General features: G+C 41.5%; 1 protein-coding gene across 1 annotated transcript; it reads right to left on the reverse strand.

Moving 5' to 3' along the window:
- Positions 1-777: 777 nt before the first annotated feature.
- LOC104236621 (galactokinase) lies at positions 778-7,299 on the reverse strand. Its single transcript, XM_009790580.2, has 13 exons — positions 6,852-7,299; positions 6,532-6,719; positions 5,878-5,924; positions 5,558-5,652; positions 5,384-5,466; positions 3,850-3,918; positions 3,454-3,639; positions 2,395-2,529; positions 1,952-2,086; positions 1,532-1,602; positions 1,381-1,458; positions 1,160-1,301; positions 778-1,089 (listed from the first exon to the last, which is right to left on the reverse strand). Exons 1-13 carry the CDS (start codon positions 7,012-7,014, stop codon positions 979-981), a joined length of 1,503 nt encoding a protein of 500 aa, XP_009788882.1. The 5' UTR covers positions 7,015-7,299; the 3' UTR covers positions 778-978.
- Between the last annotated feature and the right edge of the window lie 15,995 nt (positions 7,300-23,294).

Genomic DNA, 23,294 nt, shown 5'->3' on the forward strand with positions numbered 1-23,294 from the left:
TCGTCTTCAAGACATTAAGTGATTTTTCATCAGGGGGAGTAACTACACGCTGCACTCTTTTCCTTAACCAAGGTTTTGTCCCACTGGATTTTCCTGGTAAGGTTTTTAATGAGGCAGCAAGCAATGCATATTATAAATTAACTATGTACATCCCAATATTTTTTTTTTGTAAGTTTTTAATGAGGCACATTATCTTACATGGACATCCAAGGGGGAGTGTTATGAATAGTTTGTACATTGGATACTACTTTGAATGCTACATTGGATGCCCATGTTGTGAATAACTTAAAGATTGAATTTCCTACTTTATGTCCATCATCTTTACTTTTTATGCCTATAAAAGGTCATGTAATTGCAATGGAAAAATACACCAAAGTGAAAGAAGAAAACACTTCTCCCTTCTTTCTATCTCTTCTTATTTACATTTTACTGCATTACTTTTATTTTATAACACGTTATCAGCACGAAGCTCTAATTTTATTCTTAACTCCCGGACATGAAGGGGGGAAACAGAATTATCACAAGCGACAACCTCTTTAAAAAAACAGAACTTTGGAGAGAATTGAACAAACAGCCTTGGATTCCAATTTCCAGAGATGTCAACAATATTTCCTTTTTCTCATTCTTAGATGCCAATGAATTAAGGAACAAACCACTAATTTCAGAATAAAGTATTCCTATCAAAGAAAGGGGAAGAATATTTTATAGTATTAAAAGTCAAAGCATTTAGTTTTTGGTGCAAACTCATAATCCGATGCAAAAGTACGATCAGAATAATTTTTTAATTAAAAAACTTACTGAGAATTTATTAAAATAATTGTTTCACATGAAGACCCAAATTGATTATTCGAAAGCGAAAACAATGCAACAATTAAAAGTATGCAACTATTAAATAAACACATGAAATGAGTTTCAACGGGTACAAAGTTGTGTGCATAAATATTTATTTTTGGATTGGAAATGTGAAGGTAATGAAGCTTAAAATTTGAAAATGGCAGCACCACTTGAGGGTTTGGATGCAAAAATGTACAAGCCAAGATCATTCTTATTGATTGTTCCTTTGTCAATCCTTGATTGATAAAATTGCTCCTGAAACATAATAATTGGTTAGTACTAATTAGGAGTGCATAATGTTAAAATATTTACGAGTGAAATATACCTTCAAATTAAGTATAAACTGTGGAACAAGACTCTCTTTCACCAAAGCCACTGCACAACCACCCCATCCAGCTCCTGTAAGCCTAGCTCCAAGAGCACCATTATCTCGACAAATCTTCACAAGTTCTTCTAATTCTGGACAACTGATTGATTGCAAGAAAAATCAAAGATGGCCATGGAAGCATATTATAAACACAACTTTCTTATATGCATGAATTCTACCTGCACTCATAAAGAACGCTGCAGCTATTGTGACTCTCATTCATAAGGTCACCTAACTTCTTCAGCATGTCTTCATCACTGCAATCACCAATTTGTTACGGTTTTGAGTCTGGAGAAAAAGAAACGGAGAAAAGACTTGAACACGACAGACCTTAATTCTGATGATACAGTGTCTTTAAAAGCATGGACACGTTTGGCTTCAGAATATACATGGGCAGCTCTCTGAAAGGTAAAAGAAGAGCATTATTTTGTGAAACTTCAAACATACTGTTATCATGTAATAAGAAATGACTCTTTGATCGATCATATATCAACATAAGCAACATGACTTAAGGAACAAACATCTTGAAGCATCTATTGAAGATGTACAAGCAAGTAGGGAAATAACAAAAGGCCTAAGGAAGAGAACCTATTAATTGTAAACATCCTTCAAAGGAACAAAATGGACAAAGAAACTCCATTTTAAAGAATTTGAAGCAAATTAATTTAAACCAGGCGAGGGCCCAGTATGAAGATGGAAAGGCAAAGAAAGAAGGAAAAAGCGAAATCAAATTGAAAAACACATAATGACCTGATGCAACTTGTAACATTTAGCAGCCCGAAGCACATCCAAAGAAGTTGGTGAAGCAGCAAAGACTGTTTCCAACTTTTGCTGCGTGATATTCTCAATATCTTTGCTAGTATACGGTTCCTCATGCAATAACTCCTGTAGCAGTGGTAGAAATTGTTACAACTGGATGTAATAAAGGCAAACAAGAAAAGGAGTAAAATCACAAAGCCCTCTTTTAACAGGACCATAATCACAAGGACCACAACGAAAAGCTAATACTGATAGGATGAAAAAATTAATACTAACTGAAAACCAACCACAATATCCAACTACATATGATTATTCAACTTGAAGAAAATGGAAATCACAAATTATCACCCAGAACTAGATCTTAAAATAATGAAACTGAGACAGAGAGAAAGATGTCAATCAGGAGAGGAATGATCTGAGAGAAGAGTATATACCTTGACAGCAAGGACAGGGTCAGAAGAACCGTGAGTACCAGCGAATGACATACACAACCCTTCAACATCAGAAAGCGTTTTTACATTAGATATTGCCTCATGAGGTTCCATCCCCAGCTTAATGCCCAGTACAATCTGCAAAATCTCAAATGAACATTAAAAGGGGAAAGCTAGAATCTCCAAGTAGGTTATTCTGCAACTCTATCCAGTGAAGCAAGACCAGTCTATTCAAAGGCAATATATATCTATGTAAATTCAAAGTGAACAATAACATGTAAGTTACTGACATAGTTAAAAATGTACTAGAAAACAGTTTACAGACCAGTTGATAAGGCAACATAAACACATGCATCAGGGAGTAGAAACATTTTGCATCTTTGTTAATTTTGCACGAAAAACAAAAAACAAGGCCATTTAAATAGCCAACAAAATGGTTTGCCTGCAAGTTCTAGCAAGTAAAACTTACCATGCTCTCTCATGGATCTCAATGGGAGAGCATCCTATAGCTAGGTTGCTCGGATTTTTCGAAAATGTTGCCGGGTATGTGTCGGATCCTCCAATACAATGCATTTTTGGAGGATCCGACACGGGTGCGGCAACATTTTTAGAGTCCGCACAACATAGTCCTATAGAGTTAGTTCCACTACCACACACAAAATACCAAATTTGAGTTTCCATCTAAATCATTTAAAACTCAGAATTATTGCCATGGATATTATATAACTCTAACTTATCAAAAGCACTGCAGTGTCCTAAGGACATTGAGTTTGTAAAAGATAATAATGAACAAATAAGCAAACGGTTGATTAAGGAAAAGTCATAAACCTAAGTATTTTGGTTTTGAAAATAGTGATGCCTCGACCAACTTGTGCACAGCTCAACTAGGTATTTAGCTTAAAGTTTCAAGATACTGAAATAAGATGTCATTAGAAGTTTAAAAACCCCCCAAGAAACCAATTGGGAGACAGATAAGTAGGACTATTATGATCAGAGATATAAGAAAATCATCCTCATCGCTCGAACACTAGAAATTATCAAACAAAGGGTGCAAAATCTTACAGCAGCTAGTCGGCATTCAACAACCCGATTATTGTAGTTAACTGCAGCAGTAACTGCTTTTTGTGATTCCGCTAATGAGTGGGCTATTACAAAAGTTCCACCAGCAGGGAGTTGTACATCAGTGGCACGTATAGGATTGAAATCAATCAGCTCTGCAAACCCAGATTGTGCCATAACAGAGATGGCCTGCACAAAACAATTGATTGATGGCCATAACAAAGATTAAGCCAAGACTGTCTGCATTCCAATATTGATTAGCAAAGAGAAAAATTACATTGATAATTAGGATAAGAATAAGGAAACCATCAATTTTTAGGACAACACTAGTTTGTATACTGCACTTTGATTGGTCCAGCTCTGATTAAGTGATCAAGATTTAGAGTTCGATGGCATTACCTGATCCATTCCACCAGACTGAGTCCCAATATGCCTTTCACATTCACATGTGAGTTGAGCAATTTCTTTCTGCAGAGAAAAGAATTATCACTTCAAGGCCAAAATAGAGCTACAGCTAAACACACCAACAGATTCAAAATTTGAAAACTCAAAGCAAGTAAAGATAGAACAAAAAGAAGACAGTAACAACAGATTAGGAAAGAAAATAGTCATGACAGATTCCTTCATCTTAAATGAGGGAAATCCTTGCAAAGAAACTTCTAAAGAGGAAAAGAAATCAGATCCAAAACAAATGTTGGGGTAGTTGGCGGACACAGAATATTCCTCAAGCAGGTTCAAAAGTTTTGTTCCTTGAGCAGGTTTAATGCAGAACCTTTACAACAGCGGAAGTACGGCAGGTCAAGAACGATAAGCAGGTTTTTCTTGCTGTTCTTTTAGTGAAACTTTGAGGGTATTCCTTTATTCAAAAAATTGCAACAAAGCTCTAACAAAAAAACTATTTACTTTAAAAATCTTCCATAACTTCACTTTAACAAAAAATCAATTTTATCTATAACAATTACTAAATTCTAATTAAATTCAATACTTAGAACAAAAGAGACCCAAAAGAAGAGCTATAAACTGAACTAAACAAACAATATCGATAAAAAGAAATTCAAAAGTTATAAACCAAAATAAACTAACAGAAATAGTAAAAGATAGGAATTTATAAACTAAACCCATTAACTTTTAAAGTTTTTGCTCTGAATATAAATTTAAGTTTTGACTTTAACTTACTTTTTAAATTTTTATCTATAACTTAATTTTTGCATCAATAACATTTCTCGATAGCTTTATCAAGTGTTAAAGAAACTTAGCCTTTGAAAACACAAAGGCAAGACTAAATTTTATACATCAATGATGAATTCACGTTTCAACTTTTAAAGATAAACAAAATCAAATTACTGAACCTTAGATTAATTACACAAAGGCAGAGTACTAACATCAAACTAGGTAAAAATATTTCATTTACATAATTTGTTTCAAAAAGTTTATATTATCCAACTATGTTGACTGACATCAAAGTAAGTTCGGAACGCAGCGTATAATCAGCCAGGTTCGAACCCATGAAATGAACCTAATCCACACATCATGCTCTACTATTTTACCATTACCAAAGCCCAGGCGCGGGGAGCATTGTTCCTAATTTCATCTGGTTTTTTCTATTGTTAAAAATAAGCTCCTTTTAGCCGAAGAATAAAGGGAAAGACGGATGCATGAAATGTGGCCAGATTTGAGCATGGGACATTTGAATTACTCTAAACCCGATTGAACCATTAGTTCAGGATTTTCTGTTGGCAAGAGGATTAAAGATTTAATGTTTATCAGTAATTTTTGTTTCTGAAGAATATTTGAAACTTACAAATTGTGAAAACTTTTCAGCCAAGCGGGTTCAATTGTACCCCCTTGGTTGAACATGAGTCCACCAACCTGCTGGAGCAGGAAATGTCTTTTATTTAATTTTCCAGCACTGAGAATATGGTTAGGTTACTACCTTGGGCATGTTAATGCCAACTGAAGCCATTATAGCGATCGTGGAAGAGCAAACAAATGCTGCAGAGCTTGACAGTCCAGACCCTACATCCAACAAACATGGAAACCATGAGATAACCCATAAGACTGACTAGTTATTGCTACCCGACGGTATTCAAGATAGAAAGGCATATACCTGTTGGAACTGTACCATCAACAATAACATCAAGTCCGACGGGTTCACCAGCATCTATTCCTTTCAACTTGGCATACTCATAGAAACCCTTGTACCTGCACGCACACACACGTTAGCAGTTTTTTGGATGACATTGTATATATGAATAGTTTCACCTTGTATAAATTTAACTTTCAGCTAACAGCACATATTTCCCAAGAGTTCACATAAAGTAGGACAAATGTGGTAAAATTTAATTTCTGCTAACTTGTAGTTCATGAAATGCGAAACCTAATACTCTCTGATTCTTTGGATTTTGGATGAAGAAAGTAAGGTCTAACCCGCAAATGAAATAATGACCCCATTTGTGATTCTTCAGATCAACTTCCTGCAAAAGATAGACATACGGTTATCGACAAAAAGAAACTAGAATTGCTGCACCAGCAAAAAGGTGTTCAAGAATCAAGATTCCATTCTCTTTCTTTTTTCCTTTTTCTTCTCTTTTTCTTTCGTCTGTAATTTATAACCAAGGTTTAGACTTGATAATTTGTCTTTCCCAAACAAACTTATATGCATATGAAGAACCGCCAGGACATAGTAGATAATTCCCAAACTAATCCTCAGAACATTTTATGTATGTATGTGAGGCAATATCTTTTAATCTTAAACCCATTCAAATATCTTTTAATCTTAAACCCCGTACCAGCCATCTCAATTCAAACAAACTTTAGAGCAAAGCAAATCACAGATAGCACGCAGCGGCGGATTTAGGGGGGCTTTGCCGAAAAATTACACTGTATATACAAGGCAAAATATATTTTTTACCTCTATATATTAAGTTACCCCTTAACACAATCCAAAAGTGTAACACAATCCAAAAGTGTAGTTTAGTGGTCAAGGGGTTCAAAATCTTCATAAGGTCATAGGTTCAATTCCCACTAGCTAAAAAAAAAAAAAAAAGAAGTGAACTATGCTTAACGCCAAAGTTATGATACCTGCAGAGGATCAGCAGGGTAATTGCACAAGGAGTACTTGTCACTATTCACATTGGCAATTCGGAGGAGCTTCTCGGACTCATCGGCGTCGTGCTTCCGAATCGCCACAATTGTGTCTTGGCGAATTGCCATAGGCAAGACAGAGTACCCCTCGTAATCAATGTGTTCTCCGATCAAGTTCACTCTCCCTGCATATTTCAAATAATTCAACCTCTAAGGAAGAAATTGAGAATTTAAACGATTTTGAAAATAACCCACTAGCACTAAGAAAGTTGAACACAATCCACTGAAAAAGATGAGATTTTAAAGGTGGAATTGACCTGGGGATCGAGCGTAGACATGAGGGGGTTGGCCAAACAAGTTTATGAACTTAGCCTTCAAATTCTTGAATCGAAGTTCAGCTTCTTCAAGCTGTGATCCACCACCATAAACTGGCTCAAGATCAGAGAATATTGGAATTGGTAATTCCTCGTGCCTAGCCATTTAATTTCGGTTTCTTCTCAACTTTTTCTCTCTCTTTCTGCGACAAAGGAATATACTGTATCCAAAAGAAAAGGATATATAAGGAGTTGAAAATAGGAGTTGCTCTCCGAACGGGATTATACAAAAAGATTTTGGATAATTTGTGGGACTCCTATATTCTCTGTGACTCAATCTACAATGTCATCCATAAAAATGCAGTCCTTTTTTAACTATTGTTGTTGACTTAAAGTCATGACACCGGTGACTAGAGGAACCAAGAAAGTGGTCTAAAGTGTTAAATTGTACATTTGTGTTATTTTCGAAAGGAACTTTAATACGAGTGAAAGTACAACTCTCAAAGTGGATGATCTTATATTTTTATTCGGTTCAAAGTGGATGAACCGAATTTCAAGTTTAGTAAGTGTTGAAAGTAAACTCTTGTCTCATAGGTAATACTTTTGACTTTGAAGTTTTTCCCAAGAGACAAATGGCTGTCAAAAGTTAAAATCATCCTAAAAAGTAATATATTTTTATATAATTTTTTTTTTTGCTTTAAGAGCCTATTTGGAAAGTCACCTAGGACTTGGATTTGGGTATAATTGAGTGTAATTGCATAATTCAGCATATTTGTCTAGTCAGGTAATTACTTAGTTAGCATGAAATTAGGTGTAATTACACTCTCCAATTTTCAAGGGGAAGGTCAGGATTGCTGGTAATTATACTGTGTAATTACAATGTTACTTTTTAATTTCTTTCCTTTTTATTTCCGTTATTTTAATTTCTCTTTATTTTAATTTTTTTATTTTTATTTTGAATTTTTTTTTCATTTTAAAATATATTTTCTTTATATATTATTTGTCTTTTATTTCTCTACCTTTACTTCTTGTGATTCCATGTAATTGCTCGTATATTTTATTTTTATTAGTGTAATTACATTATTATTCTTGTTTTTGAAACTACACCTCCTAATATTAGAAATAATGAGCCATTAACAAACTTGACATATAATGAGTGATGTCATTAAAGTAAAATTTTATTATTGAATGAGGCTATAAACTTATTATATTTCCTAATCTTAAGTTGTATAGGAACTTATTTTTATTATGTTGTATTTTGACATATGTTAAACTATTTTTTTTATTTTGAAATTACGTTATATTTATGGTTCCAATTAGGGCTGGTCATATATCGGGTACAACCGATAGACCGAACCGAAAAAAGCTTATTAGGGTATCGATATCGGGTTATTGGGTTAACGGTTCGGTAACGGTTTAATATTTTTTCACTATTAGGTTATTGGTTCGGGCCTCGATTTGCCCAATTTCTTAATGGGTAAACCGATAACCCAATAAGACTTACTACTATTTGGACAACTGTTGAATTACTAGTACTCTTGTTGCTCTTGTGTCACGACACCAAATACCTGGTCGTGATGACGCCTATCACATTACTAGGCAAGCCAACTCAAACCATCAATCACATCGAATTTCTTTTATAAAACCATTTTTTCAACATAGGATTAAATACCGGTTTTCATAAGAAGTGTTTAAAACAGCTAAAATAATGCGGAATCCAATAAAAACATAAGACAACATAGCCCCAAATATTTGGTGTCACGAGTCTAGAGCCTCTACTACATAACTGACTGTCTGATACAACAAAAGTCTAGCAAAATGCGGAAAAAGAACAAGATAAGAAGGAGATAACAGGGCTGCGTACGCCATGCAACTACCTTGAAATCTTCGGCAACCTCTGAATCAGCTGAGGACCCTCACTCTGCCACTCGGGCACCTGGATCTGCGCACAAGGTGCAAGGAGTAATGTAAGTACGCCAACTCAGTAAGTAACTAAAGTAAATAAGGTCTGAAAGTAGTGACGAGCAGTTAAAAATCATATAACTGAATAAACAACAAGATAACAAATCCAATCCACAGTTTAAAACCAGTTTCGTCGTAAAATTATCAACTTCAGTTTAAAAATTTGAAATCATATACTTAGCAATTTTTCCAACGGATGCTATTTTTAAAAGAAGAGTGAAATCAGTGAAAATATCATAACTGAGCCCCTCAGGCAAGGTATCACTCAGAATATGGCCTCTCGGGCAGCTTCTCGGTCACTCGTGACTCAACTCTCATCACTCAATACCCACTCTCAGCACTCAGGCTCATTAATATCTCATAGTAATAGAAATCATAGTAACCGATCTAGTAAATAGTCGACTACGCTCACTAAGGGTGTACAGACTCCGGATGGCTCCTACGGCCCAAACGTCATATCACTGCGGTGCGCAGTCCGATCTAATATACATATCGTTGTGGCGTGCAGCTTGATCTAGTATATATATCGTTGCGGCGTGCAGCCCGATCCATAATATATACATATAATATCCACACTATTAGGTTTTCAACCTCTTTCAATCATTAACCTCATAGCCTTTCGGGCACACAATCGAAATTAGGGAACTCAGCCCAAACAGTCCTCACAATTAGAAGTGGAAAGATAAAACCTGTTTTAAACATTTAAACATGTAAAACATGACTGAGGATATGTTTTTAGCAAGTAAAGTGAGGAAAAACAGTCAAAATGCCCCTAAGGGTTTCTACAGGTCGGCACAAAGCCCTAACACATGGCATACAACCCATAATACAGTATAAATATCCAAAATACGGAATAATATAATATTTACAAGTCAAATACGCGGCTTAATAGTCGCTACGGGACGGACCAAGTCACAATCCCTACCGGTGCACGCCCGCACGCTCGTCACCTAGCATGTGCGTCACCGCATTTATCAAAACAAGTCAAATACCGGGGTTTGTACCCTCAGTTCCAGATTTACAATGGTTACTTACCTCAAACCGGTGAAAATACTACTCCGCGATGCCTTTGCCCCTCGAATCGGCCTCCACGCACGTCGAATCTATCCAAAATCAGAATCACGACATCAAAATATGCTAAGGGAACGAAGCCCAAGCGAAAACAATCAAATAATATCAAGAATCCCGAAATTACCAAAACCCGAACGTAGGGCCCATGTCTCAAAACTCAATAAAAATCATATCAACGGAAATCCATATCCTCCCACGAGTCTATACATATCAAGAACACTGAAATCGGAGTCCAAATGACCCCTCAAATCCCCATTTAAAGTTCTCTTAATCTCAAGCCCTAATCCCCAATTTTTCTTCCTTAATCTCCACTAAAACCATGATTAACCAATGGAAAAATGATCTTAAACCCATGTAATTAAGCTTAGGGAACTTACCGAACTGATATCCTTTGATTCCTCTCGAAATCCTATGCCTTAGCCTCTTTCCCGTCTTCAAAAATGGAGTATTTGCAAAAATTCGCGAAGGAAGCAATATATACCTTCTGGCCAGGGATTTTTGCATCTGCGATCCCATAGCCGCTTCTGCGGTACCGCATATGCGATTTTCCTCTGCTTCTGTGGGAATCACTTAAGCTCCCTTGTCCGCATTTGCGGTCAACTTTCCACATCTGCGTCATCGCAGATGCGGTACTCTAACCACTTCTGCGGTTCCTATCGATTCCTCCAAAATCCGCTTCTGTGGCTCCTCTTCCGCACGTGCGACATCACACTTGCGGTCCCCAATCCGCAGGTGCAGAAATACCAAAAGCAACTGAGATTCTGCAACTTCACAAGTCTCAAACCTTTCCGTCAACCATCCAAAATCACCCCGAGGCCCCCGGGACCTCAACCAAAAGCCCCAACACATGCTAGTACCTTATTCAAACATGTTTCAATCATCAAAACACCTCAAACAACATCAAATCACCAAAAACACATGGATTCAAGCCAAACTTTCTAAAATCTTCCGAATTTCGCTTTTGATCAAAAACCCAACCAAACCACGTCTGAATGACCTAAAATTTTGCACACACATCTTAAATGACACAACAGAACTATTGCAACTCTCAGAATTCCATTCCAACCCCTGTATCAAAATCTCGCCTACCAACCGGAAATTGCCAAAATATCAACTTCGCCAATTCAAGCCTAAATCTACTCCGAACCTCCAAAACTCATTCTGATCACGCTCTTAATTCACAAATCACCTCCCGAAGCTAACTGAACCCTCATAATTCACTTTCGAGCCTTCTAACACATAAGTCAACATCCGATTGACTTTTCCAACTTAAGCTTTCTTAAAAGAGACTAAGTGTCTCAAACCTTACCAAAATCATTCCGGATTTGATCCGAGCAACCCGATACCACAAAATACAGATAAAAAGGCATAAAGAAGTAGAAATGGAGAAAACAGAGCGGTAACTCATGAGACGACTGGCCGGGTCGTCACATCCTCCCCAACTTAAACAAACGTTCGTTCTCGAACGAGTCAAGAAACATACATGAAGCCTCAATCAGGTGAGGATATATGCTCCACATCTCCCGCTCGGTCTCCCAGGTAGCCTTCTCCATGGGCTGACCTCTCCACTGCACTTTCACTAAAGCTATATCCTTTGACCTCAACTTTCTAACCTGACGACCCAAAATAGCTACTGGCTCCACATCATAAGTCAAATCATCATCCAACTAAATCGTTCTGAAATCCAAAACACGAGATGGATCCCCAATATATTTTCCGAAGCGTGGAAACATGAAATATCGGATGCACACTCGACAAGCTGGGTGGCAAAGCAAGCTCATAAGCCACCTCCCCAATCCCCCGAAGCACCTCAAAAGGCCCAATGAACAGAGGACTCAATTTCCCTTTCTTTCCAAATCTCATAACACCCTTCATGGGCGAAACCTTCAACAGAACCTTCTCGCCGACCATGTAGGACACATCCTGAACCTTCCTATCAGCATAACTCTTCTGCCTCGACTGCGCTGTACGAAGTCTCTCCTGAATCACCTTTACCTTTTCTAAAGCATCCTACACCAGGTCTGTCCCCAATAGCCTAGCCTCACCGGGCTCGAACCAACCAACTGGAGATCTACACCGCCTCCCATAAAAAGCCTCATACGGAGCCATCTGAATACTCGACTGGTAGCTTTTGTTATAAGCAAACTCTACAAGTGGTAGAAATTGATCCCATGACCCTCCGAAATCAATGAAACAGGCATGCAACATGTCTTTATCTATATAGTGCGCTCGGACTGCCCGTTCGTCTGAGAGTGAAAAGTTGTGCTCAACTCAGCCTGAGTACCCAACTCTCGCTACACAGACCTCCAAAACTGTGATGTAAACTGAGTGTCCCTATCTGATATGATGGAAACTGGGATACCATGCAAACGAACAATCTCCCGGATGTGGATCTTTGCCAACCGCTATGAAGAATAGGTAGTACATACCGGAATAAAGTGCGCGGACTTGATCAACCGATCCACAATCACCCAAATAGCATTGAACTTTCTCAAAGTCCGTGGGAGTCCAACAACAAAGTCCATAGTGATCCTTTCCCACTTCCACTCGGGAATATCCATCTGCTGTAGCAAGCCACCCGGTTTCTGATGCTCATATTTCACCTGCTGACAATTAAGACATCGAGCTACAAATCCCACAATGCCTTTCTTCATTCTTCTCTACCAATAATACTATCTCAGATCCTGATACATCTTCGCGACACCCGGATGAATGGAATACCGCGAGCTGTGGGCCTCCTCCAGGATCAACTCCCGAAGCCCATCCACGTTGGGCACACAAATCCGGCCCTGCATCCTCAACACCCCATCATCACCTATAGTCACATCTGTGGCATCATCATGCTGAACTCTGTCCTTAAGGACAAGCAAATGCGGATCATCATACTGGCGCTCTCTGATGCGATCATATAAGGAAGACCGAGAAACCACACAAGCCAATACCCGACTGGGCTCCGAAATGTCTAATCTCACGAACCGATTGGCCAAGTCCTGGACATCAACCGCAAGAGGTCTCTCCCCAACTGGAATATATGCCAAACTCCCAATACTCACTACCTTTCGGCTCAAGGCATCGGCCACCATATTGGCCTTTCCCGGATGGTACAATATAGTGATATCATAATCCTTAAGCAACTCCAACCACCTCCGTTGCCTCAAATTGAGATCCTTCTGTTTGAACAAGTGTTGGAGGATACGATGATCAGTAAACACCTCATAAGACACACCATACAAGTAGTGCCTCCAAATCTTCAACGCGTGAACTATGGCAGCCAACTCCAAATCATGAACGGGGTAGTTCTTCTCATGGGGCTTCAACTGACGAGAAGCATAAGCAATAACTCTACCCTCCCATATCAAAACACAACCAATACCAACTCTCGAAGCATCACAATACACGGTATATGAACCTGAAGCTAATGGCAAAACTAGCACTGGAGCTGTGGTCAAAACTGTCTTGAGCTTCTAAAAGCTCTCCTCGCACTCGTCCGACCATACAAATGAAGCACCCTTCTGAGTCAACTTGGTCAAGGGCGATGCGATATATGAGAATCCCTGAACAAACCAACGATAATAGCCTGCCAAACCAAGAAAGTTGTGAATCTTTATAGTTGAGGATGGTCTAGGTCCAACTCTGAACCGCCTCTATTTTCTTCAGATCTACCTTAATAATCTCGTTGGACACCATATGCCCCAAGAAAGCCACTGAACTAAGCCAAAACTCACACTCGGAGAATTTTGCATAAAGCTTCTCCTCCCTCAATCTCTACAACACAACTCTCAAATGCTCCGCGTGCTCCTCCTAACTACGCGAATATACCAAAATATCATCAATGAAGACTATGACAAACGAGTCAAGATAAGGCCGGAACACACTGTTCATCAAATGCATGAATGATGCTGGGGTATTGGTCAGCCCAAAAGACATCACCAAGAACTCATAATGACCATATCGGGTCCTGAAAGCTGTCTTAAGAATATCCGAATCCCTGATCTTCAACTGGTGATAACTCAAACGGAGATCAATCTTGGAGAACACTCTTGCTCACTAAAGATGGTCAAATAAATCATCAATGCGAGGCAAAGGATACTTGTTCTTAATTGTTACCTTGTTCAATTGCCTATAATCAATGCACATCCTCATAGTGTCATCCTTCTTCTTCACAAATAGAACCGACGCACCTCAAGGTGACACACTAGGCCGAATGAACCCCTTATCGAGGAGTTCCTGAAGTTGATCTTTTAATTCCTTCAACTCCGCTGGTGCCATACGATACGACGGAATGGAAATGGGCTGAGTGCCCGACAACAGGTCAATACCAAAATCAATGTCCCTGTCCGGTGGCATGCCCGACAGGTCTGCAGGAAACACATCGGGAAAATCCCTCACAACTGGAACATCAATACTGGGAGTCTCAACACCGACATCCCTCACGAAGGCTAGATACGAAAGACAACCCTTCCCAACCATATGCTAGGCTTTCAAGACTGAGATCACTCTACTGGGAACATAGTCAGTCAAACCTCACCACTCAGTCCGTGGCACGCCTGGTATAGCCAATGTGACTGTCTTGCCATGATAGTCCAGAATAGCACGACACGGAGATAACCAGTCCATGCCCAAAATGATATCGAAATCTACCATAAACAGTAATAACAGATCTACTCGGGTCTCCAGACCCCCAATAGTCACCACACACGACCGATACACACAGTCTACAACAATAGTATCGCCCAATGGAATAGATAACAGGCAAAGTATGATTACACATAAGAAAAGGTGGAACCGGGATCAAATAATACAGAGGCATCTCTTTGATAGATTGAAACAATACCTGAAATCACGGCATCTGAAGCAGCAACATCTGATCTACCCGGGAGAGCATAGAAATGAGCCTAACCACCACCTGATCGACCTCCCCCTCCAGGGCGACCCCTGGCTGACTGACCTCTACCCCTAGCTGGCTGGGCGGGTGGTGAAGTAACTAGAGCAAAAGTCGAGGGTTGTCCCCTCTGCTAAGACTGACCATCATGAAGATGAGGACACTGCCTCCTTATATGCCCAAACTCTCCACACTCATAACAACTCCCCGGTGCTGGAGATGGGGACTGAAGGGAGCTCCTGGCACCGGAGTGACCAGTAGAAGGACCTAACCCTGCACTGATAGAGCACGGGACGAACTCTGGGCTGGAAGGGAACTGAGTGATGATGGGGACCTGATGAGAATTGTGAGAACCATGACCCGATGATGCCCCACGATAACTTGGGCGAGTTGAATGAGCCTGCCTGAATGGGTGGCCTCTTCCCTGCTAGAACTGACCCCTCGACGGAGTACCACTGTAACTACCAGATCCTCGAGGCCTCTTGGCCTCCCTCTCCTCTCGCTCCTAGCGGTGAACCGTCTCAATCTCACGGGCGATGACAACAACCTCCTCGAAAGTAGCATTTGTCACCCTCTCCCTAGTCATGAGAATCCGAAGCTGATATGTGAGACCATCAACAAACCTCATAATCCTCTCTCGATCTGTGGGAACCAACCAAACCGCATGACGGGCTAACTCGGAGAATCGCATCTCATACTGCGTCACAGTCATCTCTCCCTAACACAACTGCTCAAACTGCCTGCGCAGCTCCTCTCGGCGAGACTGTGGCACATACTTCTCCAGAAAAAGAACAGAGAACTGCTGCCAGGTAAGGGTGCTGCACCAACAGGCCTATGCCTCTCATCGGCCTCCCACCAAGTGAAGGCAACCCCAGAAAACTGAAAGGTGGTAAAAGCTATACCACTGATCTCTAGAATCCCCGCTGTACGAAGAATCCTCTGGCACTTATCTAAGAACCCTTGGGCATCCTCGCCCTCTGCACCGCTAAAAGTCGGAGGCTTGAGCCTACCAAACCTCTCTAGTCGACGCTGCTCATCATCTGGCATAACTGGTACCACAAACTCCTAAGCTGGTGCAACAGGTTGGGCTGGAGGTGCCCCCGGTGTCTGGAGTCCCTGCACAACCTGCTCAGGTGTGCGAGCAACGGGAGTCTGGGTGCCTCCCCCCGCCTGAGAAGTAGCTGCGATCGTAGTAACTGAAATCGCCTGAGCCAAACCGGTACACACTGATAAGATCTTAGCTAAATCCTCCTAAAGGCCTAGAATCACAATGGGCACAGTTGGTGCATGAGCTGGTGTTGCTGTAGCGTCCACAACTGGGACCTAATCCTGGATTGGGGCAACTGGTGGATCTGTAGGTGCTACCCTAGTTGCTCTGCCCCTACCACGGCCTTGACCGCGTGCTCGGCCTCTGGTGGCCCAAATTGGTGGAATTGGTGGTCGTCCTCCCTGCCCGATAGCACGTGTCCTCACCATCTGTGAGAGAATGGAGTAACAGAGTTTAGTATTCGGATCAACAAGTTTGCACGACAAGAATTTCAAGAATAGGAAGAATTTTCCTAAAGGTTCTATAGCCTCTCGAGGATAAATACAGACGTCTCCGTACTGATCCGTGAGACTCAACTAAACCGACTCATAACTCGCGAGACCTATGTAACCTAGGCTCTGATACCAACTTGTCATGACCCCAAATACCCGGTCGTGATGGCGCCTATCACATTACTAGGCAAGCCAACCCAAACCATCAATCACATCAAATTTCTTTTATAAAACCATTTTTCCAACATAGGATTAAATATCTGGTGTCACGAGTCTAGAGCCTCTACCATATAACTGTCTGTCTGATACAACAAAAGTCTAGCAAAATGCGGAAAAAGTACAAGATATGAAGGATATAACAGGGCTACAGACGCCATGCAACTATTTTGAAATCTCCGGCACCCTCTGAATCAGCTGAGGACCCTCACTCTGCCACTCGGGCACCTGGATCTACACACAAGGTGCAGGGAGTAACGTGAGTATGCCAACTCAGTAAGTAACTAAAGTAAATAAGGTCTGAAAGCAGTGACGAGCAGTTAAAAATCATATAACTGAATAAACAACAGGATAACAAATCCAATCCACAGTTTAAAACCAGTTTCATCGTAAAATTATCAACTTCAGTTTAAAAACTTGAAATCTATACTTAGCAAATTTTCCAATGGATGCTATTTTTAAAAGAAGAGTGAAATTAGTGAAAATATCATAACTGGGCCCCTCGGGCAAGGTATCACTCAAAATATGTCCTCTCAGGCAGCTTCTCGGTCACTCGTGACTCAACTCTCATCACTCAATACCCACTCTCAGCACTCAGGCTCATTAATATCTCATAGTAATAGAAATCATAGTAACTGCTGCGACGTGCAGCCCGATCTGTAATTTATAGTCGAGTACGCACACTGGGGGTGTACAGACTCTAGAGGGGCTCCTACAGCCTAAGCGTTATATCGCTGCGGCATGCAGCCCGATCCAATATACATATCGCTGCGGCGTGCAGCCCGATCCAGTATACATATCGCTGCGGCGTGCAGCCCGATCCATAATATATACATATAATATTTTCACTATTAGGTTCTTAACCTCTCTCAGTCATTAACCTTAGAGCCTCTCGAGCACACAATAGAAATTAGGGAACTCACCCCAAATAGTCCTCACAATTAGAAGTGGTCAGATAAAACTAGTTTTGAACATTTAAACAGGTAAAACATGACTAAGGATATGTTTTTAGCAAGTAAAGTGAGGAAAAACAGTCAAAATGCCCCTAAGGGTTTCTACAGGTCGGCACAAGGCCCCAAACATTGCATACAGCACATAATACAGTATAAATATCCAAAATATGAAATAATATAATATTTCCAAGTCAAATACGTAGCTTAATAGTCGCTTCGGGACAGACCAAGTCACAATCCCTACCGGTGCATGCCCACACGCTCGTCACCTATCATGTGCGTCACTGCATTTATCATAAAAAGTCAAATACCGGGGTTTGTACCCTTAGGTCCAGATTTACAATGGTTACTTACCTCAAACCGGTGAAAATACTACTCCGCAATGCCTTTGCCCCTCGAATCGGCCTCCACTCGCGTCGAATCTATCCAAAATCAGAATCACGACGTCAAAATATGCTAAGGGAACGAAGCCGAAGCGAAAATAGTCAAATAATACCAAGAATCCCGAAATTTCCAAAACCCGACCCCTGGGCCATCTTCTCGAAACTCGATAAAAATCACATCAATGGAAATCCTTATCCTCCCACGAGTCTATACATATCAAGAACACTGAAATCGTAGTCCAAATGACCCCTCAAATCCCCATTTAAAGTTCTCTTAATCTCAAGCCCTAATCCCCAATTTTTCTTCCTTAATCTCCACTAAAACCATGATTAACCAATGGAAAAATGATCTTAAACCCATGTAATTAAGCTTAGGGAACTTACCCAATTGATATTTTTTGATTCCTCTCGAAATCTTATGCCTTAGCCTCTTTCCCGTCTTCAAAAATGGAGTATTTTGCAAAAATTCGCGAAGGAAGTAATATATACCTTCTAGCCAAGGATTTTCGCATCTGCGATCCCATAGCCGCTTCTGCGGTACTGCATATGCGGTTTTCCTCTACTTCTGTAGGAATCACTTAAGCTCCATTTCCCGCATCTGCGGTCAACTTTCCGCATCTGCGCCATCGCAGATGTGATACTCCAACCGCTTCCGCGGTTCCTATCGATTCCTCCAAAATCTGCTTCTGTGGATCCTCTTTCGCACGTGTGGCGTTGCACCTGCGGTCCCTAATCTGCAAGTGCAGAAATACCAGAAGCAGCTAAGATTGTGCAACTTCACAAGTCTCAAACCTTTCCGTCAACCATACAAAATCACCCCGAGGTCCCCGGGACCTCAACCAAAAGTACCAACATATCCTAATACCTTATTCAAACTTGTTTCAATCATCAAAACACCTCAAACAACATCAAATCACCCAAAACACATCAGATTCAAGCCAAACTTTCTAAAATCTTCCGAATTTCGCTTTTGATCAAAAACCCAACCAAACCACGTCCGAATGACCTAAAATTTTGCACACACATCTTAAATGACACAACGGAACTACTGCAACTCTCGGAATTCCATTCCAACCCCTGTATCAAAATCTCGCCTACCAACCAGAAATCACCAAAATATCAACTTCGCCAATTCAAGCCTTAATCTACTCCGAACCTCCAAAACTCATTACGATCACGCTCCTAAGTCACAAATAACCTCCTGAAGCTAACTGAACCTCGGAATTCACTTCCGAGCCCTCTAACACATAAGTCTACATCCGGTTGACTTTTCCAACTTAAGCTTTCCTGAAAGAGACCAAGTGTCTCAAACCTTACCAAAATCATTCCAGATTCGATCCGACCAACCCGATACCACAAAACACGGATACCAAGCCATAAAGAAGAAGATGGTAAAAACCGATTGGCCAAATCCTGGACATCAACCGCAAGAGGTCTCTCCCCAACTGGAATATATGCCAAACTCCCAATACTCACTACCTTTCGGCTCAAGGCATCGGCCACCACATTGGCCTTCCCCGGATGGTACAATATAGTGATATCATAATCCTTAAGCAACTCCAACCACCTTCGCTGCCTCAAATTGAGATCCTTCTATTTGAAAAAGTGCTGGAGGCTACGATGATCAGTAAACACCTCATAAGACACACCATAAAAGTAGTGCCTCCAAATCTTCAATGTGTGAACTATGGCAACCAACTCCAAATCATGAACGGGGTAGTTCTTCTCATAGGGCTTCAACTGACGAGAAGCATAAGAAATAACTCTACCCTCCCGCATCAAAACACAACCAATACCAACTCTCAAAGCATCACAATACACGGTATATGAACCTGAAGCTGATGGCAAAACTAGCACTGGAGTTGTGGTCAAAGCTGTCTTGAGCTTCAGAAAGCTCTCCTCGCACTCGGTCGACCATACAAATGAAACACCCTTCTGAGTCAACTTGGTCAAGGGCAATGCGATAGATGAGAATCCCTGAACAAACCAGAGATAATAGCCTGCCAAACCAAGAAAGCTGCGAATCTCTGTGGCTGAGGCTGGTCTGGGCCAACTCTAAACCGCCTCTATTTTCTTCGGATCTACCTAAATACCCTCACTGGACACCATGTGACCCAAGAAAGCCACTGAACTGAGCCAAAACTCACACTTGGAGAATTTTGCATAAAGCTTCTCCTCCCTCAAACTCTGCAACACAACTCTCAAATGTTCCGCCTTCTCCTCCTGACTACGCAAATATACCAGAATATCATCAATGAAGTATGACAAACGAGTCAAGATAAGGCCGGAACACACTGTTCATCAAATGTATGAACGCTACTGGGGCATTGGTCAGCCCAAAATACATCACCAAGAACTCATAATGACCATATCGAGTCCTGAAAGTTGTCTTAAGAATATCTGAGTCTCTGATCTTCAACTAGTGATAACCTGAACGGAGATCAATCTTGGAGAACACTCTCGCTCCCTGAAGCTGGTCAAATAAATCATCAATGCGAGGCAAAGGATACTTTTTCTTAATTGTTACCTTGTTCAATTGCCTATAATCAATGCACATCATCATAGTGTCATCCTTCTTCTTCACAAATAGAACCGGCGCACCCCAAGGTGACACACTAGGCTGAATAAACCCCTTATTGAGGAGTTCCTGAAGCTGCTCTTTTAATTCCTTCAACTTCGCTGGTGCCATACAATACGGCGGAATGGAAATGGACTAAGTTCCCGGCACCAGGTCAATACTAAAATCAATGTCCCTGTCCGGTGGCATGCCCGACAGGTCTACAGGAAATACATCGAGAAAATCCCTCACAACTGGAACATAATCAACACTGGGAGTCTCAACACCGACATCCCTCAAAAAGGCTAGATACGAAAGACAACCCTTACCAACCATATGCTGGGCTTTCAAGAATGAGATCACTCTACTGGGAACATATTCAGTCAAACCTCGCCACTCAGTCCGTGGCACACCCGGTATAGCTAATGTGACTGTCTTGGCATGATAATCCAGAATATCACGACACTGAGATAACCAGTCCATGCCCAAAATAATATCAAAATCCACCATACATAGTAATAACAGATCTACTCAGGTCACCAGACCCCTAATAGTCACCACACATGACCGGTACACACAGTCTACAACAATAGTATCGCCCCTTGAAGTAGATATATGAACAGGTGAAACAAGAGACTCACGGGGCGTATCCAGATAACAGGCAAAGTACAATGACACATAAGAAAAGGTGGAACTGGGATCAAATAATATAGAGGCATCTCTATGGCAGACTGAAACAATACCTAAAATCACGACAACTGAAGCAACAACATCTAATCTACCTGGGAGAGCATAAAAATGAGCCTGACCACCACCTGATCGACCTCCCCCTCTAGGGCGACTCCTGGCTGACTAACCTTCACCCCTAGCTGGCTGGGCGGGTTGTGAAGTAACTGGAGCAGAAGTCGAGGGCTGACCCTTCTACTGAGACTGACCATCATAAAGACGAGGACACTGCCTCCTCATATGCCCAAACTCTCCACACTCATAACAACTCCATAGTGCTGGAGATGGGGACTGAGAGGAGCCCCTGGCACCGGAGTGACCAGTAGAAAGGCCTAACCCTGCACTGATGGAGCACGGGACGAACTCTGAGCTGGAAGGGCACTGAGTGATAAGGGGCCTTGATGAGAACTGTGAGAACCATGACTCGATGATGCCCCACGATAACCTGGGCGAGTTGAATGAGCCTGCCTGAATGGGCGAACCGTCTCAATCTCACGGGCAATGTCAACAACCTCCTCGAAAGTAGCACCTGTCACCCTCTCCCTAGTCATGAGAATCCAAAGCTGATATATGAGACCATCTACAAACCTCATAATACTCTCTCGATCTGTGGGAACCAACCAAACCGCATGACGGGATAACTTGGAGAATTGCATCTCATACTACGTCACAGTCATCTCTCCCTAACGCAACTACTTAAACTGCTTGCGCACCTCCTCTCGATGAGACTATGGCACATACTTCTGTAGAAAGAGAATAGAGAATTGCTGCCAGGTAAGGGGAGCTGCACTAACAGGCCTACGCCTCTCATTCGCCTCCCACCAAGTGAAGGCAGCCCCAGAAAACTAAAAGTTGGTAAAAGCTACACCACTGGTCTCTAGAATCCCCGATGTACAAATCATCCTATGGCACTTATCTAAGAACCCATGGGTACCTCACCCTCTGCACCGCTAAAAGTCGGAGGCTTGAGCCTACCAAACCTCTCTAGTCGACGCTACTCGTCATCCCGCATAAATGGTACTACAAACTCCTGAGCTGGTACAACCGGCTGGGTTGGAGGTGCCTCCGGTGTCTGGAGTCCCTGCACAACCTGCTCAGGTGTGCGAGCAACAGGAGTCTGGGTGCCTCCCCCATCCTAAGAAGTAGCTGTGGATGTAGTAACTAAAACCGCCTAAGCCAAACCGGTACATACTGATAAGATCTGAGCTAAAGCCTCCTGAAGGCCTGGGATCACAATGGGCACAACTAGTGCCTGAGCTGGTGCTACTGTAGCGTCCACAACTAGGACCTGATCCTGAACTGGGGCAACTGGTGGATCTACAGGTGCTGCCCTAGCTGCTCTGCCCCTACCACAGCCTCGACCGAGTCCATGGCCTCTGGTGGCCCCAACTAGTGGAATTGGTGCTCGTCCACCCTGCCCGGTAGCACGTGGCCTCACCATCTATGAGAGAATGGAATAATACAAGTTTAGTATTCAGATCAACAAGTTCGCACGACAAGAATTTCAAGAATATGAAGAATTTTCCTAAAGGTTCTACAGCCTCTCGAGGATAATTACAGACGTCTCCGTACCAATCCGCGAGGCTCTACTAAACCGGCTCATGACTCGCGAGACCTATGTAACCTAGGCTCTGATACCAACTTGTCATGACCCCAAATACCTAGTCGTGATGGCGCCTATCATATTTGTCATGACCCAAACCGATAGGCCGCGATAGGCACCCGGTACCTTACTCAACCGAGTACCAACGTAACGTATATTTCTTATTACATTATCATATAGACGTGACATACATGCCTAATAGGCCAACATGATCTTTTATAAACACGAAACATAGGCCGACAAGGATGCACAATCTTTCATGTACATGACATATGTCTACAAGCCTCTAAGAGTACATAAATGTCATAAAGGTTAGGACAGAGTCCCGCCATGCCAAACAATACACATCTAAATTATACTAACCAAACTCGCAACTCCGAAGCAAATGGAGTGCACCAACATCTTCCGCATAGCTGATAGCCTACTTTGAGGGCTCTCGACCTGTCTATCTAGACCTGCGGGAATGAAACGCTGTGTCCCCAAGCAAAAGGGACGTCAGTACGAATAATGTACCGAGTATGTAAGGCACATAAATAAATACATAAGAGACATGG

This window comes from Nicotiana sylvestris, chromosome 9, assembly GCF_000393655.2.
Source record: "Nicotiana sylvestris chromosome 9, ASM39365v2, whole genome shotgun sequence".
NCBI classification, from domain to species: domain Eukaryota; kingdom Viridiplantae; phylum Streptophyta; class Magnoliopsida; order Solanales; family Solanaceae; genus Nicotiana; species Nicotiana sylvestris.

Excerpts from the sequence above, each read along its gene's own strand:
- LOC104236621 (XM_009790580.2), bottom strand. The coding sequence starts at position 7,014 with ATGGCTAGGCACGAGGAATTACCAATTCCAATATTCTCTGATCTTGAG. Across the intron at positions 5,467-5,557 it reads TGATGGTACAGTTCCAACAG|GGTCTGGACTGTCAAGCTCT; the intron begins GTATATGCCTTT and ends TGTTGGATGTAG. Across the intron at positions 2,530-3,453 it reads TTGAATGCCGACTAGCTGCT|ATTGTACTGGGCATTAAGCT; the intron begins GTAAGATTTTGC and ends GAGATTTTGCAG.